Here is an 18,220-nt window from a genome sequence, read left to right on the forward strand (position 1 = left end):
AGATTCATATAAAGTAAAACATCCTGAGACAAGCTGCCTCTGTGGTTCTTTTTATGTTTATGCAAGTCAGCTGTCTTAGGGTTACATACACAGATACAGTATGTGACCCCAGTAAAATCTTGGGGGTTTTTTTCTGCTGGAATTTTTAAATCATCACCAACGCAGAGCTCTTGCCATGCCGCAGTGACAGTAGTGTGGGTCAACGTGTCCAACAGACGTGTGCTCATCCCAGCCCAGAGACAAGACGAGCTGCCGGGAGTCAGGCTCGGCTGCAGCGAGGGAGATATATGACCAGGAGGTCACTCAGGTCGAATGTGGAAGCCACCAGTTGATCATTTTTAGATGTCACACAGACACGCTGTCTTGAAGCCTTGCATGCTTTTGAGGACAGTTTTTTCAATTGTTGTAAATGCTTACAAAAGAGGGGCCTGCAGCTTTTAAAATCCAACATCCATCATTAAAAAAGGGTATTCACAATATTGGGTCAATGTCACAAGATCTGGATAGAAGAAAACATTTTGAAAGATTGAAATGTCAATTCAATGATTTGACTGATGGTACATCCATTTTTTTGCAGGGGGACCATCAAATATTAATCCTTACGAAATAAGAGAGCCTGGTGCCAGGGGATAATGGGAATGTAAATTACCAGAAAATACACCATTAAACGGGACCGAGGCCACTTTCAGGCCGTCACAGAAGAACAATGTGGTCTTGCTCAATTTTCATGGTAAATAAGGTTTATAAATTTGAAATTCAAAGATGCTTCAGCAACTTAATGTTTAGCAATACACACTTATTTAAAAACAGTTAAACAGAGTGTACTAAAAGGTAGAGGATTACACAAACTGTACTCAAGTCCCTTTAAATACCCATTTGGTTAATTAAACGTTATGAATAATCAAACAGCTGAAAAGCCGCTAAAGGTCATATTCTCAGAAGCAACCGTACCCTTGCTTCTCACTAATACAACCGGATATCTACTACCAAATACTGTGCTGTGTTCACGGACTAAAACAAGAAGAATTAGTGCCCAGCGTAACAAGGCTTAGATAGACTGTCAATCATTACCAAACAGGCTCAGTCATCTAATAAATATGTCACTAAATGAGAACACTAAATGAGAACCCCAGTGTATAATAAATGGCATTTTGATTATATTATTCTGATGAGCACAAGTCACATATCAAATATCTGCAGTGTGGTGTCACGCAGCCGTTTCATTAACCTGGTTTCCATTACATGGCCCAACAGGGACAGCAAGAGCTTACTCACAACATAATGCATGACTGCTGCTTTCAGTTGCCAGCACGAGTCAAGTTGTCAGCTAAGGCCCCCTTGTGGGAAAACTTGCAACTGTAGGTGCAGCTGGAGAGTCAAATAAACTTCAACCTTGGGATGTGTTGGGTTTTTTTTTTCGCAGACAGTGATTTTAATTTCAGAAAATCACAAGTTCATACACCTGCCATTTTCACTAGAAGTTAAATGCGAGGGTTTCAGAACAGAACAGGCTTCAACGTCTGTTACATGTCAAAGAGCTGCAGAACAGAAACATATTGGTATCGTGTCAAATACAGATATATATATATTTATAAAAAAATCTTTCTTACCTTGTGACACTACTTTTAGACTACAGCCACAGTTCAATATTCAGCAATCTGCATGATATTTCAATGAACCTGCTAAATTTGACTAACAACTCAAAAATGTGGCTTCTCTCTGACTAGGTATTAGTTACAGAACATGCCTTCATACACACATCTTGCTGTTTACTTCAGTGATCAGTCATTTGAACATAAAACTATTGGGACTCTGGTAGAGCCTCTGCGTGGCGTCATGCTTCCCTCTTCAAGCCCACTCAAGCTGGAACACGTTGAACATAAAAGTCATTGTCAAAGTAACTTTATTAAAGGCGGATAACTGTGGTCTTGTAGTCTTTTAACTATCTATTCAGTGCTTAACTGCAGGGACATTTTTTTTTTGAATGAGCTATGTAATAGGAAAGTCCAATCTTGCTCTTGCAGACGATACTGTTGATGTGCGAAGTGAGCCTCTTGATGATTTTACACAATATTTCTAAGAGAGTAAGGTTTAAGACAGAGGGTCGAAACAATCCATTACGATTAAGTGCTGTAGGTTTGTCCTTCTGGTGGTTGTGGAAGCTTCATATTTTCTTTGGACATCATTAGACGCCTTAACTCTTGAAGAACAATTTTAATGCTATAAGAATTCTGCCATTTTGCTAATATTGGTATGCTACGTGAATCCACCTGTGAGAGAGAGACAAAAAAAAACACCAAATCAGTCATTGTGACAGGAGCGCTGACAGTGAGTTATTGAACGCATCACATATGAGCGTCACAAAACAATGAGTTCAACAAATGACATGACACGGGGCGAGACACTCGTCCATAAACCTTGTCAGATTTGTGATGACACTCACCGTCCCGTTGGAATTATTTATCCCATTCATGTTAATTTTTGTTACAAATCTAACAGTCGGGGCCGCCTCTGGGTATCTGGATCCACATTCCACTTTCAGACTGTATATCCTGTTCTCATAATTGGTCTGAAACGCAAAGAGTAACAGAAAAACACATTTAGATGGGTTAGAGTATCTCTATTAGTTGACAATAGTTTCTGTCTGTATTAGAATGACAAGCCACATGCTCAGGTTGCTCCGCTTACTCTTGCTGGTCCAATGATCATGCCTGTCCACCGTGTGAGAGTCATGTCTTCGTCATCCTCGAGGCCCCAGCTGACCGTGCCATCACCTTCGCCCTTCTGCCCCTCTTCAAGCTCCTCCAACAAGCGAAAATTGCGTGGAACTTTAACTCCTAAAATATCAAAAACAGAATATGAATTGCACTAATTTAAAAAGGAAATGTCTGATACTCAGTATTTTCCCTACTGCTGAAGAATTCCATAAGTAGACCCAGTACCAACAATGAATTGATTCTACTAACAAGTACCCTGTGTCTAGCCAATGTCTGGTAACGCTTATTCTTCTGCTCTGTGGAACTTCACTGTTCACCGAAAACGATTAAAAATACATCGGAGACACACTGACACGTTCCTTTATTGTGACGAACATGGTCACTGTAGTTTATTTAGAGTCAATCACACAGACACAGATCCCCTGCTGGAAATAGCTCTCAGCACATGCACCATTTCCTGCTCTTTTAATAACTTTTGCTAAAACATACAGTTTGTGGTTGTTTTATGAATTCAATGAGGCTTTCGTAAAAAAGAATAGTGGATATTTGTGACTTGCTTTCCCCCCCAAAGATTAACACCTTTAGTAGGAATCAATGGACTTGAGGCTGAGAGCCACAGTCAGAAAGTTCTGTAAAATGAACAACACGTTGTTGGTTTTTAGTCTGGTTAGGAAACCATAAAAAAAAAAAAAAAGTACACAATCTACATGAAGAGAATGCCATAATTGACATTTTTTTAAGAGCCAAATGGTTTGGAGGGGAAATGATTGATTACACAATGAACAGAAAACAGAAAACATTTTGATAACCGCAACAAAAATGCAAAAGAGAATTTTCTGCTTTTCATTGTATTAAATTAAACTGTATATATCTTTGGGTTTTGGGCTGTTGTTTGGATGAAACATTAAAATGTCACTCTGTAAAACTGACGGGCACTTTTCATTTTTTCTGACGTTACACAGATAACGTATAGATACTTTCTTTGTTATAACTTTGTAAATTAAGTATCTTAAATTTAGATAGTTCATCAGTCAAAATTCGGAGAGATTGAGAAATTAGGACACTTTTTATGATTTACTAAGGTTTTAAACACCGATGATTGAATCAATAATTAAAAATACAGCCCTAAAATAGTTCTAAAAATTGACACTTTCCTCTGAAATAGAACTGAAGCATCACATCAAAGTGTTTTGTCACCGTTGGTGCTCCAACAGTGCATCCTTTCAATAAAACCGACGCAGACACTCATCCATCGTTCTAATCATAGAAAATCAATGCATGCAAATGAGTAAGAGTGTCAAACATGTGCAAGACAGGACAGGTTGATACGAGAAATGACTCAACAGGCCAATGCTCTGTACGCACACGGCCGCGCCACGCGTCCGGATCTACCTACTGTGGAACTGCATCTAATCTGAAACGTTGTTCACAAGACATTTATTAAAAAGATATGCGATGCAGCTGAACGTTGAAGCTTAATAAAATATCTCAACTCTTTGACAAGCGTCATGAGATCTGGAGCACGTGAGCCTATACTGCTGATTTTTAGCAAATGATTCAGGGCAGCAGCCACTCATCTTATGACCAATGTAACAGCTGACTCGATAACAACATCATTCAGAAGTAGTCAAAGTGTTCAGCTACTGGGAAAATGTTCTCGGTTCAGACGTTGGTATCACACGCAGCCTGACAGGCGCTCACGGAGGTGGAAATGACGAACCACTTACGGCTCATGACTGGAGGATTGGTGGAGGCTGAGGGGACGGCACTTAAGCAAAACTTCTGCTATTCATAATAATGATCTGAAGAGAAACTCGCAGAAGGGGAAATGAAAAGAACATTTAAAATAAATAAATAAATAAATAAGGTCAATCGAATCGTTCATTTCACCTCCCCTAATCTCAGACAACATTCGTCACCGTCAGCCTTCACAAATCACTTTTTTTAAAAAAAAAATCAATGTGTCACATGTCGTGTGCAGTAGCCACAGTGAAGGATGGACTGAAGCGGCACGTGAGCTCTACCCCTTTTCTTGAAAGGCATTTGCTCAGAAGACGTTGTTTCGGTCCCCTATTCACACGCAAACCCTCAGTAAAGACGCCAATATTATCGGCTAATTTTAGCTCACCAGTGTTAAGGGTAGCGTATGTCAGCTGCTAAGTAACAAGAAACTGCAGTACAGAAATACTAAAGATACTCGGACAGCAACTAACAATTCTGAACGCTGTCGTTTAATCTTCTGATTCATTTCTCCTTTAATCAATTGTGAGGCTGCAACTAATGATTCATTTATTTATCGGTTAATCTGCTGATTATTTTGTACAATAATTGTTTGATCTATGAAATGTCAGAAAATATTAAAATATGTCCAACCCAGTTTCTTAAAGTCTAAGGAGATGTCCACTAAAACCTAAAGATATTCAGTTTAATATGATATAAAACTGAGAAATGCAGGAAATCTCTATGTTTGAAGGACTGAAAAGAACATATTTGGCCATTTTGGCATTAAAAATGACTAACCATTAATTGATCATCACAATAATTGAATATAATTCTTCTGCAAATCGACTAATCATTGCAGCCCAAATAAACTGGCCTATAAAAAAAGCCAGTGGCAAATTTCCTGGAGCCCAAACTAAAGTCATCAAATATCTTTTTATTGTCCAAACCCCAAAATATATAATATCAGTTTACTTTGATTCAGGATAAAAAGGAAGCTTTTGTTTAAACAATGACGATCAGCTGATACTCAAAATATTTACTGTATTTTGACTAATCATTACCCGAGTTTCCCCCCAATCCTAAAAGATAATTGTTTATAGCCTCCCCAGATAACTCGTGTTATCTCACCAACCCGGGTTAAAAGTGAACCAGCAGCACTAACTAGTCCTGAGGCAGTTTCGATTAGGAAGTTACTTCCCCGTTTGGCCACTTTGTAAAAACGTCCCCATAATGTATGTTTAAACTCACACACAAAGTAAATTACTTCAATAACTTTTTTTTTAATTTTAATATCATCATTATTATGTTTTATTTGTCTGTAATTCGGTTTATTTTGCACGTTTGGGAACCACGCTTCCTGCTGGGCGCTAAAGCAGACACGGGCTCCGACTATGTGCTGAAACCAAGCGTGCCAACGACAGCATATCGTTAACATTTAATCAATCCCCTCCTCCTCTCCTCTCCCCTCCTACAACAACAAACAGCTATCTTGTGTAAAGACGCCTCGGTATTTCCTGTGTCTATTCCTGTAGTTAACAGAGTAGAAATCCTGTTAATATTTGACAACAAGGTTAGCAAGTGGAGTGCTAATGAAAGCAGCAGCGCGACTGGTCCCCACATTAAACATCACCGTCACCTTTATGCGGCTGCAATGTGCCGTAGTTTCGCAGAAAACAAAGCCCCCACCCTGTATCCGCCACTGTTAAATCAACGCAGCTTAGTGGATATTAAAAAGGCATATTAAATCCTTGTGTTTGAGCAGTTACTACGAATAAAAGTACGTTTTTGTTCCGATCGGAGTCTCGTCGGACACAACGGGATCGGCACTCGCAGCCGCGCGTTGTTGGAATATTCTAGTCGCTAAGCTAACTAACTATTACTGTCTGCGGCTGTTTACATTCCTCATATTAACGTAGACCTAAACGCCTCATTGCACCTTCAAAGCGCATTATGTCGGCTGTAAGATGCTCTGTGACACACGGAGTCATTATCTGACATTATCTCTATTTTAGCTAACTCACGGGGCAAGCTAGTCCGCTAGGTTAGCCAACACAGTAGCTCCACGATATAGACGGCCCCCGCGAAGATCGCTCGCTGTACCGAGGCGACATTAACGAATAAATCACAAATCGGGGCCAGTTTTGTAAAACGCTTTTCAAGCAGCAAACGCCCGCGCTTTCCGACCACCAGCACAGCTCGGCCCCGGCCTCGCCGACACTTCTCGCCGCTGTAGATGTTAGTTTGAAGGCACACCAACCTGAGGAGGCCGCCATCTTCTTCAGCCGAGTCCAGAAGCACACAGAGGTGTGACGTCACAGCGGCTAAGAGCGACAGACAGACAGACAGACAGACAGACAGACAGACAGACAGACAGACAGGTCACTGTCAGACCTGCTGCACTGCCTGTGTACTCCCAAAGACTGCACCTTTATCTCACTTTTAGCCTCTTGAAAACCTAACTTTTTTTTACCTCCAATGTTTTCCCTTCAGCAACTTCATTTTGTGATATCTTATTGTTCTTCCACTTCTGTACTCTTGCACTACATTTTCTTGTGCTGCTGTGTATAATTTGAATTTCTGCTAGGGGGATCAATAAAGGGACATCTTAACTTATTTTCTTTGTTGAGATTGATCTATTTGCACAATGAAACACAAGAGAAGCCAATTGGGCGGTCTTGTGAAAGATAATCTCAACCTCAATAAGCATTACAAGCAGATACAAATAAGAGAAACATGTAGTACAACACACAGTAAACAGAGTGTAGAAGCAGACACAAAACATCAGAATACATAACCTTCCTTTCCTCACTGTGTGTGCAGTTTGGTGCACAGGAGACAGGAGTCGGCCTTTGAAGTGTGATGGAAGCAGTTGTGAACTGTGCAAACAGTACTGGACACCAAAATATTGAGATACCATAAACAATAGTTAGTCCAAATGTGTTGTGAACATGATTTAGCAGTAGAAAGGAAACAAACTAATAGCTGCTAAATTATTTACATAACCGGAAAAGACACTTAGCTTGTGGCTTTGCTTTGACGAACCGGAACACATCAGACAGTGAAAGATCAACATTATACGTCCCCAGAAGTACAACACATTAAATATTCTAGTAAACACAGGAGTAATACTTAAATACATAACAGTTAATGAATTGTGCTACTTAGCAATAAGTTTAAATCAGAACTGATATTGGCTGGCTCAGCAGTAAACAAATCACAATACAGAGTACGACTTATTTCCAGTGCATGGAGAGTAGGGGGGAGTCTGAAGAGGTCAAACCTCCAATAACACAATTCTGTTCTCAGACCAACACATTTCAGCTTGTTCAACACGTTTCAGCTTGTGGCCAAGAAAAGCAGAGATGTCATAAACAATAGCTGCATTAAAGCTGTTGAATTAGAATGAAATGAATTAGCAGTGACAAGGAAACTGGATTCACATCCAAATAGTTACACAACAGGAAGAAACGCTTCACTTGTGTCCAACAAGCTGAAACTTGTTGGACAAGACCAAATGTGTGAGAATCTTTTGTAACTGAGGGTGGAGTTTTAACCTCTTCAAATCACAACCACAGAACAGCTATAATTCAGAGTTAATTAAGAGTACTTACAGATAATGTGTGAATATTTTTGCTTGGCCGCCTATTGGTGGATGTACAGTAACAATGTCAGTTAATGAACATTTATTTTCCATCAAAAACTGTCTTGTTTAAACGTGTGATTGAGTAATTACTAGAGAATGTTAAAAATACACGAGTAGTACTTAATGACATATGTTGCTCCCTTACATGATACATTAGCTGTTTGTAACAATAAAAAGTATCCACAATGCAGTTGAAATTCACAATCCTGCCTCTGGTATTACTTGGTATCAGATTGAAACCAAATTTTGTTGCATACTTTGGCCTTTCCTCTTAAATTTTGGATAAAAGCTTTGTGGGTTTGAACAAAAAAGATGTGGCCCTCTACAAGGTCTGGCAGAGTTCTTCAACCCTATGACCCCCACTGGTTTATCAGTACAGACTCACGTTGCTGCAGACCTCAAACATAATTTAAAGTTCTTGTGGAGAACCCAAAGTTTCCAAATAATGAACTTTGATAAAATAGTGCAGCTATAAAAAAAAAAAAAAAAAATGCAGTCTTGGGTTTGAATATTTCACTATGTAAACATCCAATGAACAGCTGGAACAGCTTGGTGCAGAAAATTATACACTGTATTTATGATACTGCTATGCTACTGCTATGAGAGTGCTGATTCCTTTAATTTCAACTAGATAGATAGAAAAACTAGAATTTAATTCAACTAAAGGTCCCAACCACTAAAAAAAATAAACTTGCCAAGCATTTTCAGTGAATATTTTATTTTCTCCTCTATTAACAAGCAGTCAATGCAAACTACAAGGACATTTTAACACCGTGGAAATAATAAGTCACTGACTTTACTCAGTGATTACAATGTACAAGTTGGAAGAAAAGAGCTTTCTACCGTAACAGAGTACAAAAACAGCAAGAGCATTACTTGAAAATCAGGCAAACAAATGAAATACAAGCGCTTTTAAATATTAGCTCTATTAATTGCCAGTATATGGGTTCTATTTTCTTCCCTCTCTTTTTTTTTTTTTTTTTATCATCACAGGACACCAACGTCTGAATGAGTCATGTGGTTATTCTGAATCACGTCTCTAAGACACATCTAATACACCCAGAAAACCATATGGTGGTTCAATTATACAAAAATATTTTACAGCACGAGAAAAGAGGTCGACACAGGAAAGGATTTAAAATTAAGGACTGTACATAATTGCAGGGTGGTGCCTTAGGCGAGGAGACGAACAGTCTTTCCAGTGACCGTCAAGTAATCCTCGTCAGCCAGGGCTCGCAGCGCCTCGTCAAACAGCTCCTTAGTGATCGCCTGAAAACAGTCAGAAAGAGGTCATTACGGGAAGTGGTGGTGGTGTTAAATTGTATAATTAAAAAATAAATTAGTTGATCACAAATACTAGAATAGCTTTTCTGAATCTTAAATAAACATTCTAGCTCTGGTAAACTGCATCCTCTTGAAAATCTAACTTCAGGCAATTTTCTTTATTCTCTAAACTGGCTGGCCAATATAATGTATTGATTTTAAAAAGGTAGTACAGTGAAAGGCAAAATAAAGTATTTACCGTTTCAGACTGTCCTCTGAGGTCATCAAGAAGCTGATGGTATTTCATGGCAGGTGTCTTTCCTTTGGCCTGGATCAGCTTTTTCAAGGCTTGGGCGGCCTCTTCCTTGCGCTTGCGGGCGGTGGCGCTCATACCTGGAATCACAAATAAATGCACTGAAATATGCTGTCGGGCTGCGAGTTATCGATTTATCAGCAGTTTGCTTGTTTTAGTGGACCAAACCGTCCAAAAAACGCAATGATATTCACTTTTCTATCACATTAGATGAAACAAGGCAGCGAATTTGGTGTCATTTCTCACCCAGTCTCATATCACATATTGCCTCTAAATAGTTTTAATTCTAAAATGCATCCAAAACGAACACTTAATATTCACGAGGCCCTGTTGTGTATACCTGTTGTGAGGATAGCGATGTCAACAAATCCTGTTCTGGGGTCAGTGGCAGACTGTTTGAGGGCCTCTCTGTGCAGCCGCTTGGCCTCCTCCACGTCGATGGTCTCCACCTTCTCGGAGAAACGCACCTTGGCGTGCGCCTCTGCTAGGCGGATCAGGGACTCCAGCTGCCTGGGGTAGGCAGACACCATCCCCCGACCACTGCCAATCTTCCTCATGTCCACGTAGGCCTGAGGACCAACATGAACAAGCTCAGTTGAGGGCCGATGTCAAATTAATATTGCTTATTGGGCAAACCTTGCTGCCAACATAATGTACATAAATAATTGTGACCAGAAAACAAACCTCAATGAGGGCCTGGCTGGCTTCCTCACACAGCCTTGGATTAATGTATGTTCGTGCATATGCAATGTAGTCCCTCAACACAGCCATGTCGAGGAACTCTTCCTCCATCTGCTCCTCGCTCTGGTAGTACAGCGACACCAAGTGGTGGGCCAGCCTGCGGTCGTAAGCCTCATCTTGGGGATCCAACATCAGGAAGATGAGGTCGAATCTGATGGGCGACGTAACGCAGTGTTAAAAACCAAACAAGAAAGACAACTGGGACAAAGAAAATTACGTTTATGTCAATTAGTGGCATTCATGCACTGTAGTCCCTCTTTATCAGTGTTGTTTACCTGCATTTGAGAAAACGTGTAATATAACAAACATGTTTTATTGAGCAGTTTGCTTGATCTAAAATACATGAATTATTCAGCTTTCGCTCAGTTTACCATCATAAAGTCAAAGGATGTGTTGTATTCAAGTATCTGTGAGATTTAATCAGTTAAAAAGGTCCAGTGTGTAACATTTAGGAGGATCTATTGACAGAAATGGAGTATAATATTCAGGGTTATGTTTTCATTAGTGTATAATCAACTGAATGTAAAAAAAAAAAAAAAACCATGTTGCTACAGCAGCCAAGAAGGTACAAACACTAAATTATAGTGAGTTTAGCCGATTAAATGATGATTAGTAAAGGATCAAGTCCTAAATTAGAGGTAATAACTTTAGGGACAATGTCAAAAATGCTGGTCCAAAAACATTTTAGAGCAAAAATATGATGTGAATATGTTGTGATAAGAATCCTTATTTTACTTTTACCAACTCACCAAAGTGCCAATAGCCAATTTGAAACCTTTTTTTAAGCCACATTTTAACTGTGATCCAGAGAATGACGATCATTCTCTATCAGATGTTTCAGTGTGATGGTGCTAACAGATGGTATTCACCTGGACAGCAGTGTGTGAGGCAGTTGAATGTTCTCAATCGTGGTCTTTTTGGGGTTCCACTGAGATTCAATAGGGTTAGCAGCGGCCAACACAGCGGTACGGGCGTTCAACTGGCAAATAATTCCAGCCTGCGTAGGGGGAAAAAAAAGTGTGTGAATGATCAATTAACTTTAACAAAACATGTGCCCGCCTATACATGTTGGAAATGTATCAAGACATACCTTGGCAATGGAGAGGGTCTGCTGCTCCATGACCTCATGCAGCACGGAGCGCGTGCTGTCGCTCATCTTGTCAAACTCGTCGATGCAGCAGATGCCGTTGTCGCTCAGCACCAGAGCTCCAGTCTGCAGGACCAGCTGCCTAGTCTCCGGGTCCTTCATTACGTATGCGGTGAGACCCACGGCGCTGGAGCCCTTCCCCGAAGTGTACTGGCCGCGGGGAACCAGGTTGAAGACGTACTGCAGCAGCTGGGACTTACTGGTGCCGGGGTCTCCACAGAGGAGGATGTTCACCTCAGCGCGAAAGTTCCCCCGGCCGGTCTGAGTGAAGTCCTTACGGGAGCCGCCAAAGAGCTGCAGCAAAATGCCCTGGAACACAACAGAGGGAAAGAAATACTCAAATTCTACACCATTCTACTATTTAATTCAATCTAGAGCTGGGATATAAAAGGTATAATACCAATACTGTGATTAGAATATACAGTACATCACCTGAGATTTAAGTTTTTTTTTTCCAGTTGTTTCCAAACTTATTTGATCATTCCACTTGTAAAAGTACGGAACATCCAGGTGAACTAATAGCATTGACTAAAATATCTTTCTCTCTCCCTGTCATTTCTATTATTTTATCTCATATTTTTTTATTTCAATTTATCTTATTTCTCCTTTTTGTCTGACAGAACTGGAACACAGTTGTTTGTTATTATTAACAATTACACCAGTGCCTTTCCTGCTGAGGACAAGCCGAAATGACCGCTGTGGAATTAGCCAGCATGCACAGTACCAAAGCTCTGAAATAAGATAGATAGAAGCACACCAACATGAAGAGGCCACAAAACGCACAAAAAAAATGTGGTCCCTATCTAGAGCCAGTGTTCTGTTTGTCCCTTCTGTGCTACTGTAGAAACATAGTTCGATGTGGCAGACTCCATGGAACTAGTTGGTTATTGGCAGATCATGCAAGTCACAACTTCAGTGAGTACCCTTGTTACTGGGTGCTTGCACAGGTTAACACTCATTATGGCTTGCATCCATTCTCTCAAACACACACACACACCTTTTTGATGTCCTCATGCTCATAGATACTTGGTGCGAGGGCAGAGGAGAGGCGCTCGTAGACGTCCGGCTTGGCTGCCAGTTCCTTCAGGGTCTGCACGCGGTCTTCAGTGAATAGCTTCTGGTCGGCATCATCGTCCACACCGTGCAGGCGCTTCTCGTCCGTCTTACGGAAGTGGATGGCGTCGATGTGAGTCTTGTACACCGATTTGACATTGCTCTGAATCGGGCTCACGCGCATGGGGACCGCTCTGTAGATACCTGCAGGGACATTTGAGAAGCCGTTAGGACGTCGATGGATGAGTGAAATCGGTGACTGATTTACTGCAAGAGATCTGGAGTTGGAACAATAAACTGATTAATTAAATAATCATCAATTAAGGAAAGACACCAACACGTACTGACTCCTGCTTCTTAAACAGGAGGTGCCTTATACCATTGTAAAATTAAATTAAATGCTATATTTGTTCTATAGTAATCTGTTAAATGAAAATTAATTTGCAACTATTAAAAAATAATTAACTGTTTTAGATCCTTCTTCAGGCCAAAAAGGTGAAATATTCACCAATTCCAGCTGCTCGTTTGAGGATTTGCTGCTTTTTCTGCTTTAAATCACACATTTATTTATATTTTGTGGTTTTTGGCAGTTGGTTGAACAACAAAATGTTTTATTTTGCAGCATTTTATAGACCCAACAATGATAGAATAAATAACAGGCAGATGAATAGATAATGAAAATAAATCATTAGTTCATTATTCATCAGCCCTAGCAAGAGAGCTTTAGGTAATCTTACCGGTAATGTTTATGCGGTCTCCTGGCTGCACTTTGTCAACCAGGTCATTGTGGGCATAGACAATGGTTGTGTGTGGCGTCTGACCAGCCGGCATGTCCTCTGGAGACTCTTGAATTTTGACCTGTTATCAAACGATCAATAAACGAACAGATGTCATGACCTCAACCAAACACATCGCTAATTACCACTTAACATATTCTGAGATTAGGTGTCACTGACTGTAAGCAATCTGCCCCCGTCACCAACCCCTCCAACCCCATCGAACTCTCACCATCTGTTTGTCTGAAAAGACTGAGCGATTGTGAACGAGCGCCAGGCTGTGGGTGGTGTTGCAGTGGCGACACACAGCCGGCTCGGCAATGCGCCCGCGATCCACCTCCACACGGGTGCTGTAGGCGCACACCTGGCACTGGAAGAAAGCCTCCTGCATCTCGGGGATGAGCTGCGAGGTGCGGATCACCATGCCGCTGATGGTGATCAGCTGATCGATGTCTGTGGAAGCAAAACATACGGCACACAGAAGCTTTAGCCCGAAGCCGATACCTCACATTTTTATCAAAGCAACAATATTCACATAGATCCCACATTAAATATGGGATGGGGATATCTCGGTATGGTAGTATTAATAAGTGTGATTTCATTTTGCACGCATCCAGTGACATCAGCTGGAGAAATGAATCCACGTACCTTCTGGGTTCAGGCTCCTCATGTTTCTGGTTTTCAGGGCGTTGTAGGGGCGGACTTGGATCTGGAACTCCAGAATGGAGTCTGGGAAACGCTCAAAGAAAAGCTCATTGACTGCCATGTCGAAGGTTGGGATGACTTCCTGCAAAGGGAAAAATGATCTTACTTATTAGCGTCAATATGCTGTCAAACAGCCACCAGATAAAGTACTATTTAAAACAGGTGTTTCAAACAGTAATCCCAATAGACAATCTTACTGCATTCAGGCTTGTTAAGAAATTCTCTAATTGTTGTATTGTGAGAAGGAACAATAAGCTACAGCTTCAGCCTTCTTTGGTATTTATCATTGTGTTGCTGTTTAAGCACTTGGGTACACTGTTCAGTGTTTAGCATTTAGTTTGGCTTGAAGACCAAAATCAAGACTGATGAATCCCTTTCTAGAAAGTATTTTCCTGACCATGGTGCAGATTATTTTGTTATTTTAGCACAATTTCACATTTTCACTGACAAAATCTATTAAAATCTTTATGATTTTAATATTTTTGGGGTCTGTACCCAACAAACATGTTTTATTAAATCTGGAGATATTTATAGGCCAGGTTCTCTCTTCAGAGCTACAGTACTATAATGCTGTTTTGTCAAATTGCAGCTTCTGTGATTTGCATACTGCATATTGCACTTGAATATATTACGAAGTCAATAATATTTTGATAAATTGTGCATAGAAATGATTTGGCTAAAGCTGACTTTGTAATGCACATGAGGAAATGAAAAATGATCATAAAATATGTAACAATACCTGTGGGTAGCAGATGAGCTGCCTGTAAAGTTCTGCATCGAAGGACTGCACATGCAGACAATTCACACTCAGCACTGGATCACCGACAACACTGATCTGTGAGACACAAAGACAAATATTAATATTTCAGATTTAAATCTGACATTTCCTGTGATTTTGTGTGGTGTCTCCCTCTCTATCCCCTCATTTCCAGTATAATAAAAATGGACAGAAAATATAGAGGACTATAACAAATTCTCATAACGTGAGTCTGCCTTAAACCAAAGTAGAGCTCAACCTCAACAGCACTATTTAAACAGACAGATAAGTACACTACCTCTTCCAGCTTCTGCATGTATAAAGGCTCGTTCAGGTCGAGACCAGCGTTCTCATCTTCATTGGAGGTCGGGTCAATGAACCTCTGCAGGAACCTCTGAAAGCAAAGTGACCCAAAGCATGCAACCAATTGAGTATTCTACACCAAGAAGAAGAAATATCTTATAATAGTTGAAATGTAAGATTTCATACCTGAAACTTCTCCTTGCAGGTCGCAACATTCACATCAGTCCCCCAGATCACCAGTCTCTGCCCGGCGTTTGACTCGCTGGCTACAGCACCATCCGTACTCGGCTGTGAAAAAACGTGAAAAGTGTTAACTACTGTTGTTCAGTTTGTCTTCCATATTAACTTAATTAACTTAATCTGAAAAGTGTCATGTTAATTTGTCTTATCCTAGCTCATGCAATTACAATAAATAAACAACACAGTCTTAACATTTTCTGAATATTCCTGACTCCTCCACTGACCGGCTCAGAGTGAAGGTCCACTTGTGGGGCCTTCCTGACTGATCCCAGATCAGGACGCTGTCTAGCTGGAGTGCCACGCACTCCACTGCGTGGGGTCCCTTCAACCCTTGAGCTGGGGGTCCCATACATCAGAGGGGAGCTCATATCCACTTCATTGGGTTGGACTTTTAGAGAGAAGAAGAGAAACTTTTAGCACACTGGAGTAACTTTACATTTTAAATAACAAATTCTGCACACTTTGATTGGTTCGTACCTGAGGGACGCGGGCTGGAGAACAGAGAAGTGTCCTGAGGTGCTGCTGGACTCAGTATGTCGGTGGCCGGGGAGGTGGGCATCGGCATCAGGTCCCCGGTGGAGGAGTCCTGGCCTCTGCGCCGCTGAGAGGGAGGTGATGTTGGGCCCTCACTGCTGGCTGAAGGTACACAAGACACCAAGACAACTTAATAACAGTACACACAAAGACACACACCACCTATAATGTGTACACCTCAGTGGCACAGCAGTTGAAATCATTAGGAACTGCAGATCAATTGAACTTACGTGTGGCCGGGTTGGTGTTCCTTCCTCGTTTGCGGCCACCGGGAGTCGATGTTGGGGAAGACATTGTTGCTGGGATATCTGAAGATCAAACAGACACTAGTGAGTTTATTTTTAACATAAAGAAAGGCTGTCATAGGATTTACTGACTTTTCCAGGGGCAGTAAAGCAAAACTGCACTTTCTCAAGTAGAGATTTTAGCAGAACACCTTGTGGATCAATTTTAACCACCTGACAACTGACTTAAAGTCTCGTAGGTGTGTTTGATTGTGTTCGTTTTCTGTTAGATGACAGATTGATGTCAGACTGTGATAATGACGTTCAATAAGGTTGACTGCTGCAGGTAGATCTATTAATTTGGAGACATTTTTATTTAGATATTGAGGCAACTGTCAACAAGTCTTGTTTTCCTGCCGTCCATGTTGTTTTGCTCACTAGATTAATGTTTCATTAAGGATTAGTCCATTCAGGCTTAAAACACGTGTAGATAAAGAGCCAAATGGACATTGTTTGTCCTAACTAACCTTATTATTATTAGCTCATGCTTTTTTGTTACACTTTCATAGCTCAAATGTAATCCCATAGGTCACCTGCTCAGTTTGAGGGCTCTGATATTTCTTAAAGTTTGTCCTTTAGAGACCCCAGTACTGTGTTATTTTATTATAATAAACTTGAAACGTGAACCTGTTATTGTTCTCATTTATTTGATGTTGAAAAGGCGTCATAGGATTTAATATGACCACAAAAGTTCACATATCATTCTTAATTCCACTATTTTGACCCAATTACATATAACTGGCTCCTCCAGTTACTTTGCAGATTAAAGCACACAATTAACTCCAAATAGTATTCACAGCTACTGTTTAAACTACAAAACAGTTGAATCACTTTGCCAACCATGAAGTACAGCTTACACATCAGTAAGGCAACTCCCAATACTTCAGAATTGATGAAGTTTACTTATATTTCTTATACTTGAACACACTGTGCTGCTACTTCTCTATATGTACAACGTTACTGTTCACTTGTATATATTGTGTGTTTGATACTTTTATTAAAGGCCTTGGATCAGTTAACAACAACTTTTCCACCATCCGACATGTGGCTGCAGAGGAAACAATGAGTTGAAACTTACATGCAATGTTTCACCGGATTTAACATTTAGGAGTGAGCGAGTGAATGGAAGAGCACCGCGATGCACTCAGACAAACATTAGAAACAAAATAAACTTTGACTCATCGAGCGTAATCAATAAGTTTATAGAAAAGAAGTAAAGGAAGTCTTTTCTTACCTCCTCTTGTGTGTACGTAAGAGTGCTGCAGATCTGGCGCGAAACTGCTGGTGACGTTGTTTTCGCGGGGAACTTTGGACCAATAGCAGCCCAGAACCGTGGTGTTCTTTCCGGGCGATTTCTTCACTGCAGAGGGGGGTTCGTGTTGAGTTTCAGTCGTTACTACTTTAATTAAACACAATAAAGTGTCTAAATATATCAAATAGATCGTTTTAATACAGGCACAACTACACTCATGTCTCTTTATTATATTTAAAATATGACCTACGTTTATTGCGCGTGGCCTCACGATTACCGACACCCCGCGACGATTTGGTTTGGTCCAACAGCAAATTACTTTTTTTTTTGTTTTTTTTAGCCTTTTCTTTATTTAAACAGATCATAAATACAACAATACAAATTTACTGATACTATGAAATTAATAATAACATAAAAATACATATATACGAACAACATTGTTTGTTTCATACTTACAATATATATATATATATATAATTGTATCGGTAATATAATGATTTTTAGATGCTTTTCCATTAAGATACATATTTTAAGACCACCACCATATAGTCTAATTATTATTATATTAGTTTCCAAGCAGGCACAGATATTGAATATACTGGAAATAAATAAATTCCAGTGTTATATCAGTTTAGAGGAAGCAGTAAAGTAGAGAAATGTCTCCCCAGTAGTGGTCAGAGTAGGGACATTTTAAAGAGTGAAATATGTTCACTTTTAAAAAATGTGATTTTTATCCCGCAGGTACATCCATTGACCACCAGGTGGCGCAG

At 40.2% G+C, this 18,220-nt stretch overlaps 2 protein-coding genes across 2 annotated transcripts; both read right to left on the reverse strand.

Annotated features, from left to right (window-relative positions):
- Positions 1 to 1,403: 1,403 nt before the first annotated feature.
- Positions 1,404 to 6,841, reverse strand: ube2v2 (ubiquitin-conjugating enzyme E2 variant 2). The gene is made up of 4 exons (XM_035670996.1): positions 6,697 to 6,841; positions 2,689 to 2,837; positions 2,444 to 2,569; positions 1,404 to 2,270 (listed from the first exon to the last, which is right to left on the reverse strand). The coding sequence occupies exons 1-4, from the start codon at positions 6,710 to 6,712 to the stop codon at positions 2,124 to 2,126; spliced, it is 438 nt and encodes a 145-aa protein (XP_035526889.1). The 5' UTR covers positions 6,713 to 6,841; the 3' UTR covers positions 1,404 to 2,123.
- A 1,942-nt stretch (positions 6,842 to 8,783) lies between these two features.
- On the reverse strand, positions 8,784 to 17,505 carry mcm4 (minichromosome maintenance complex component 4). Its single transcript, XM_035671545.1, has 17 exons — positions 17,433 to 17,505; positions 16,145 to 16,222; positions 15,858 to 16,016; positions 15,605 to 15,768; positions 15,327 to 15,428; positions 15,136 to 15,231; positions 14,820 to 14,915; positions 14,024 to 14,162; positions 13,608 to 13,828; positions 13,337 to 13,457; positions 12,544 to 12,803; positions 11,490 to 11,855; positions 11,269 to 11,396; positions 10,343 to 10,550; positions 9,999 to 10,227; positions 9,605 to 9,738; positions 8,784 to 9,351 (listed from the first exon to the last, which is right to left on the reverse strand). The coding sequence occupies exons 2-17, from the start codon at positions 16,206 to 16,208 to the stop codon at positions 9,256 to 9,258; spliced, it is 2,583 nt and encodes an 860-aa protein (XP_035527438.1). The 5' UTR covers positions 16,209 to 16,222; positions 17,433 to 17,505; the 3' UTR covers positions 8,784 to 9,255.
- Between the last annotated feature and the right edge of the window lie 715 nt (positions 17,506 to 18,220).

Source organism: Morone saxatilis, unplaced genomic scaffold, assembly GCF_004916995.1.
Source record: "Morone saxatilis isolate NCDOM2014 unplaced genomic scaffold, NCSU_SB_2.0 Contig23, whole genome shotgun sequence".
Classification (NCBI taxonomy): Eukaryota; Metazoa; Chordata; class Actinopteri; family Moronidae; genus Morone; species Morone saxatilis.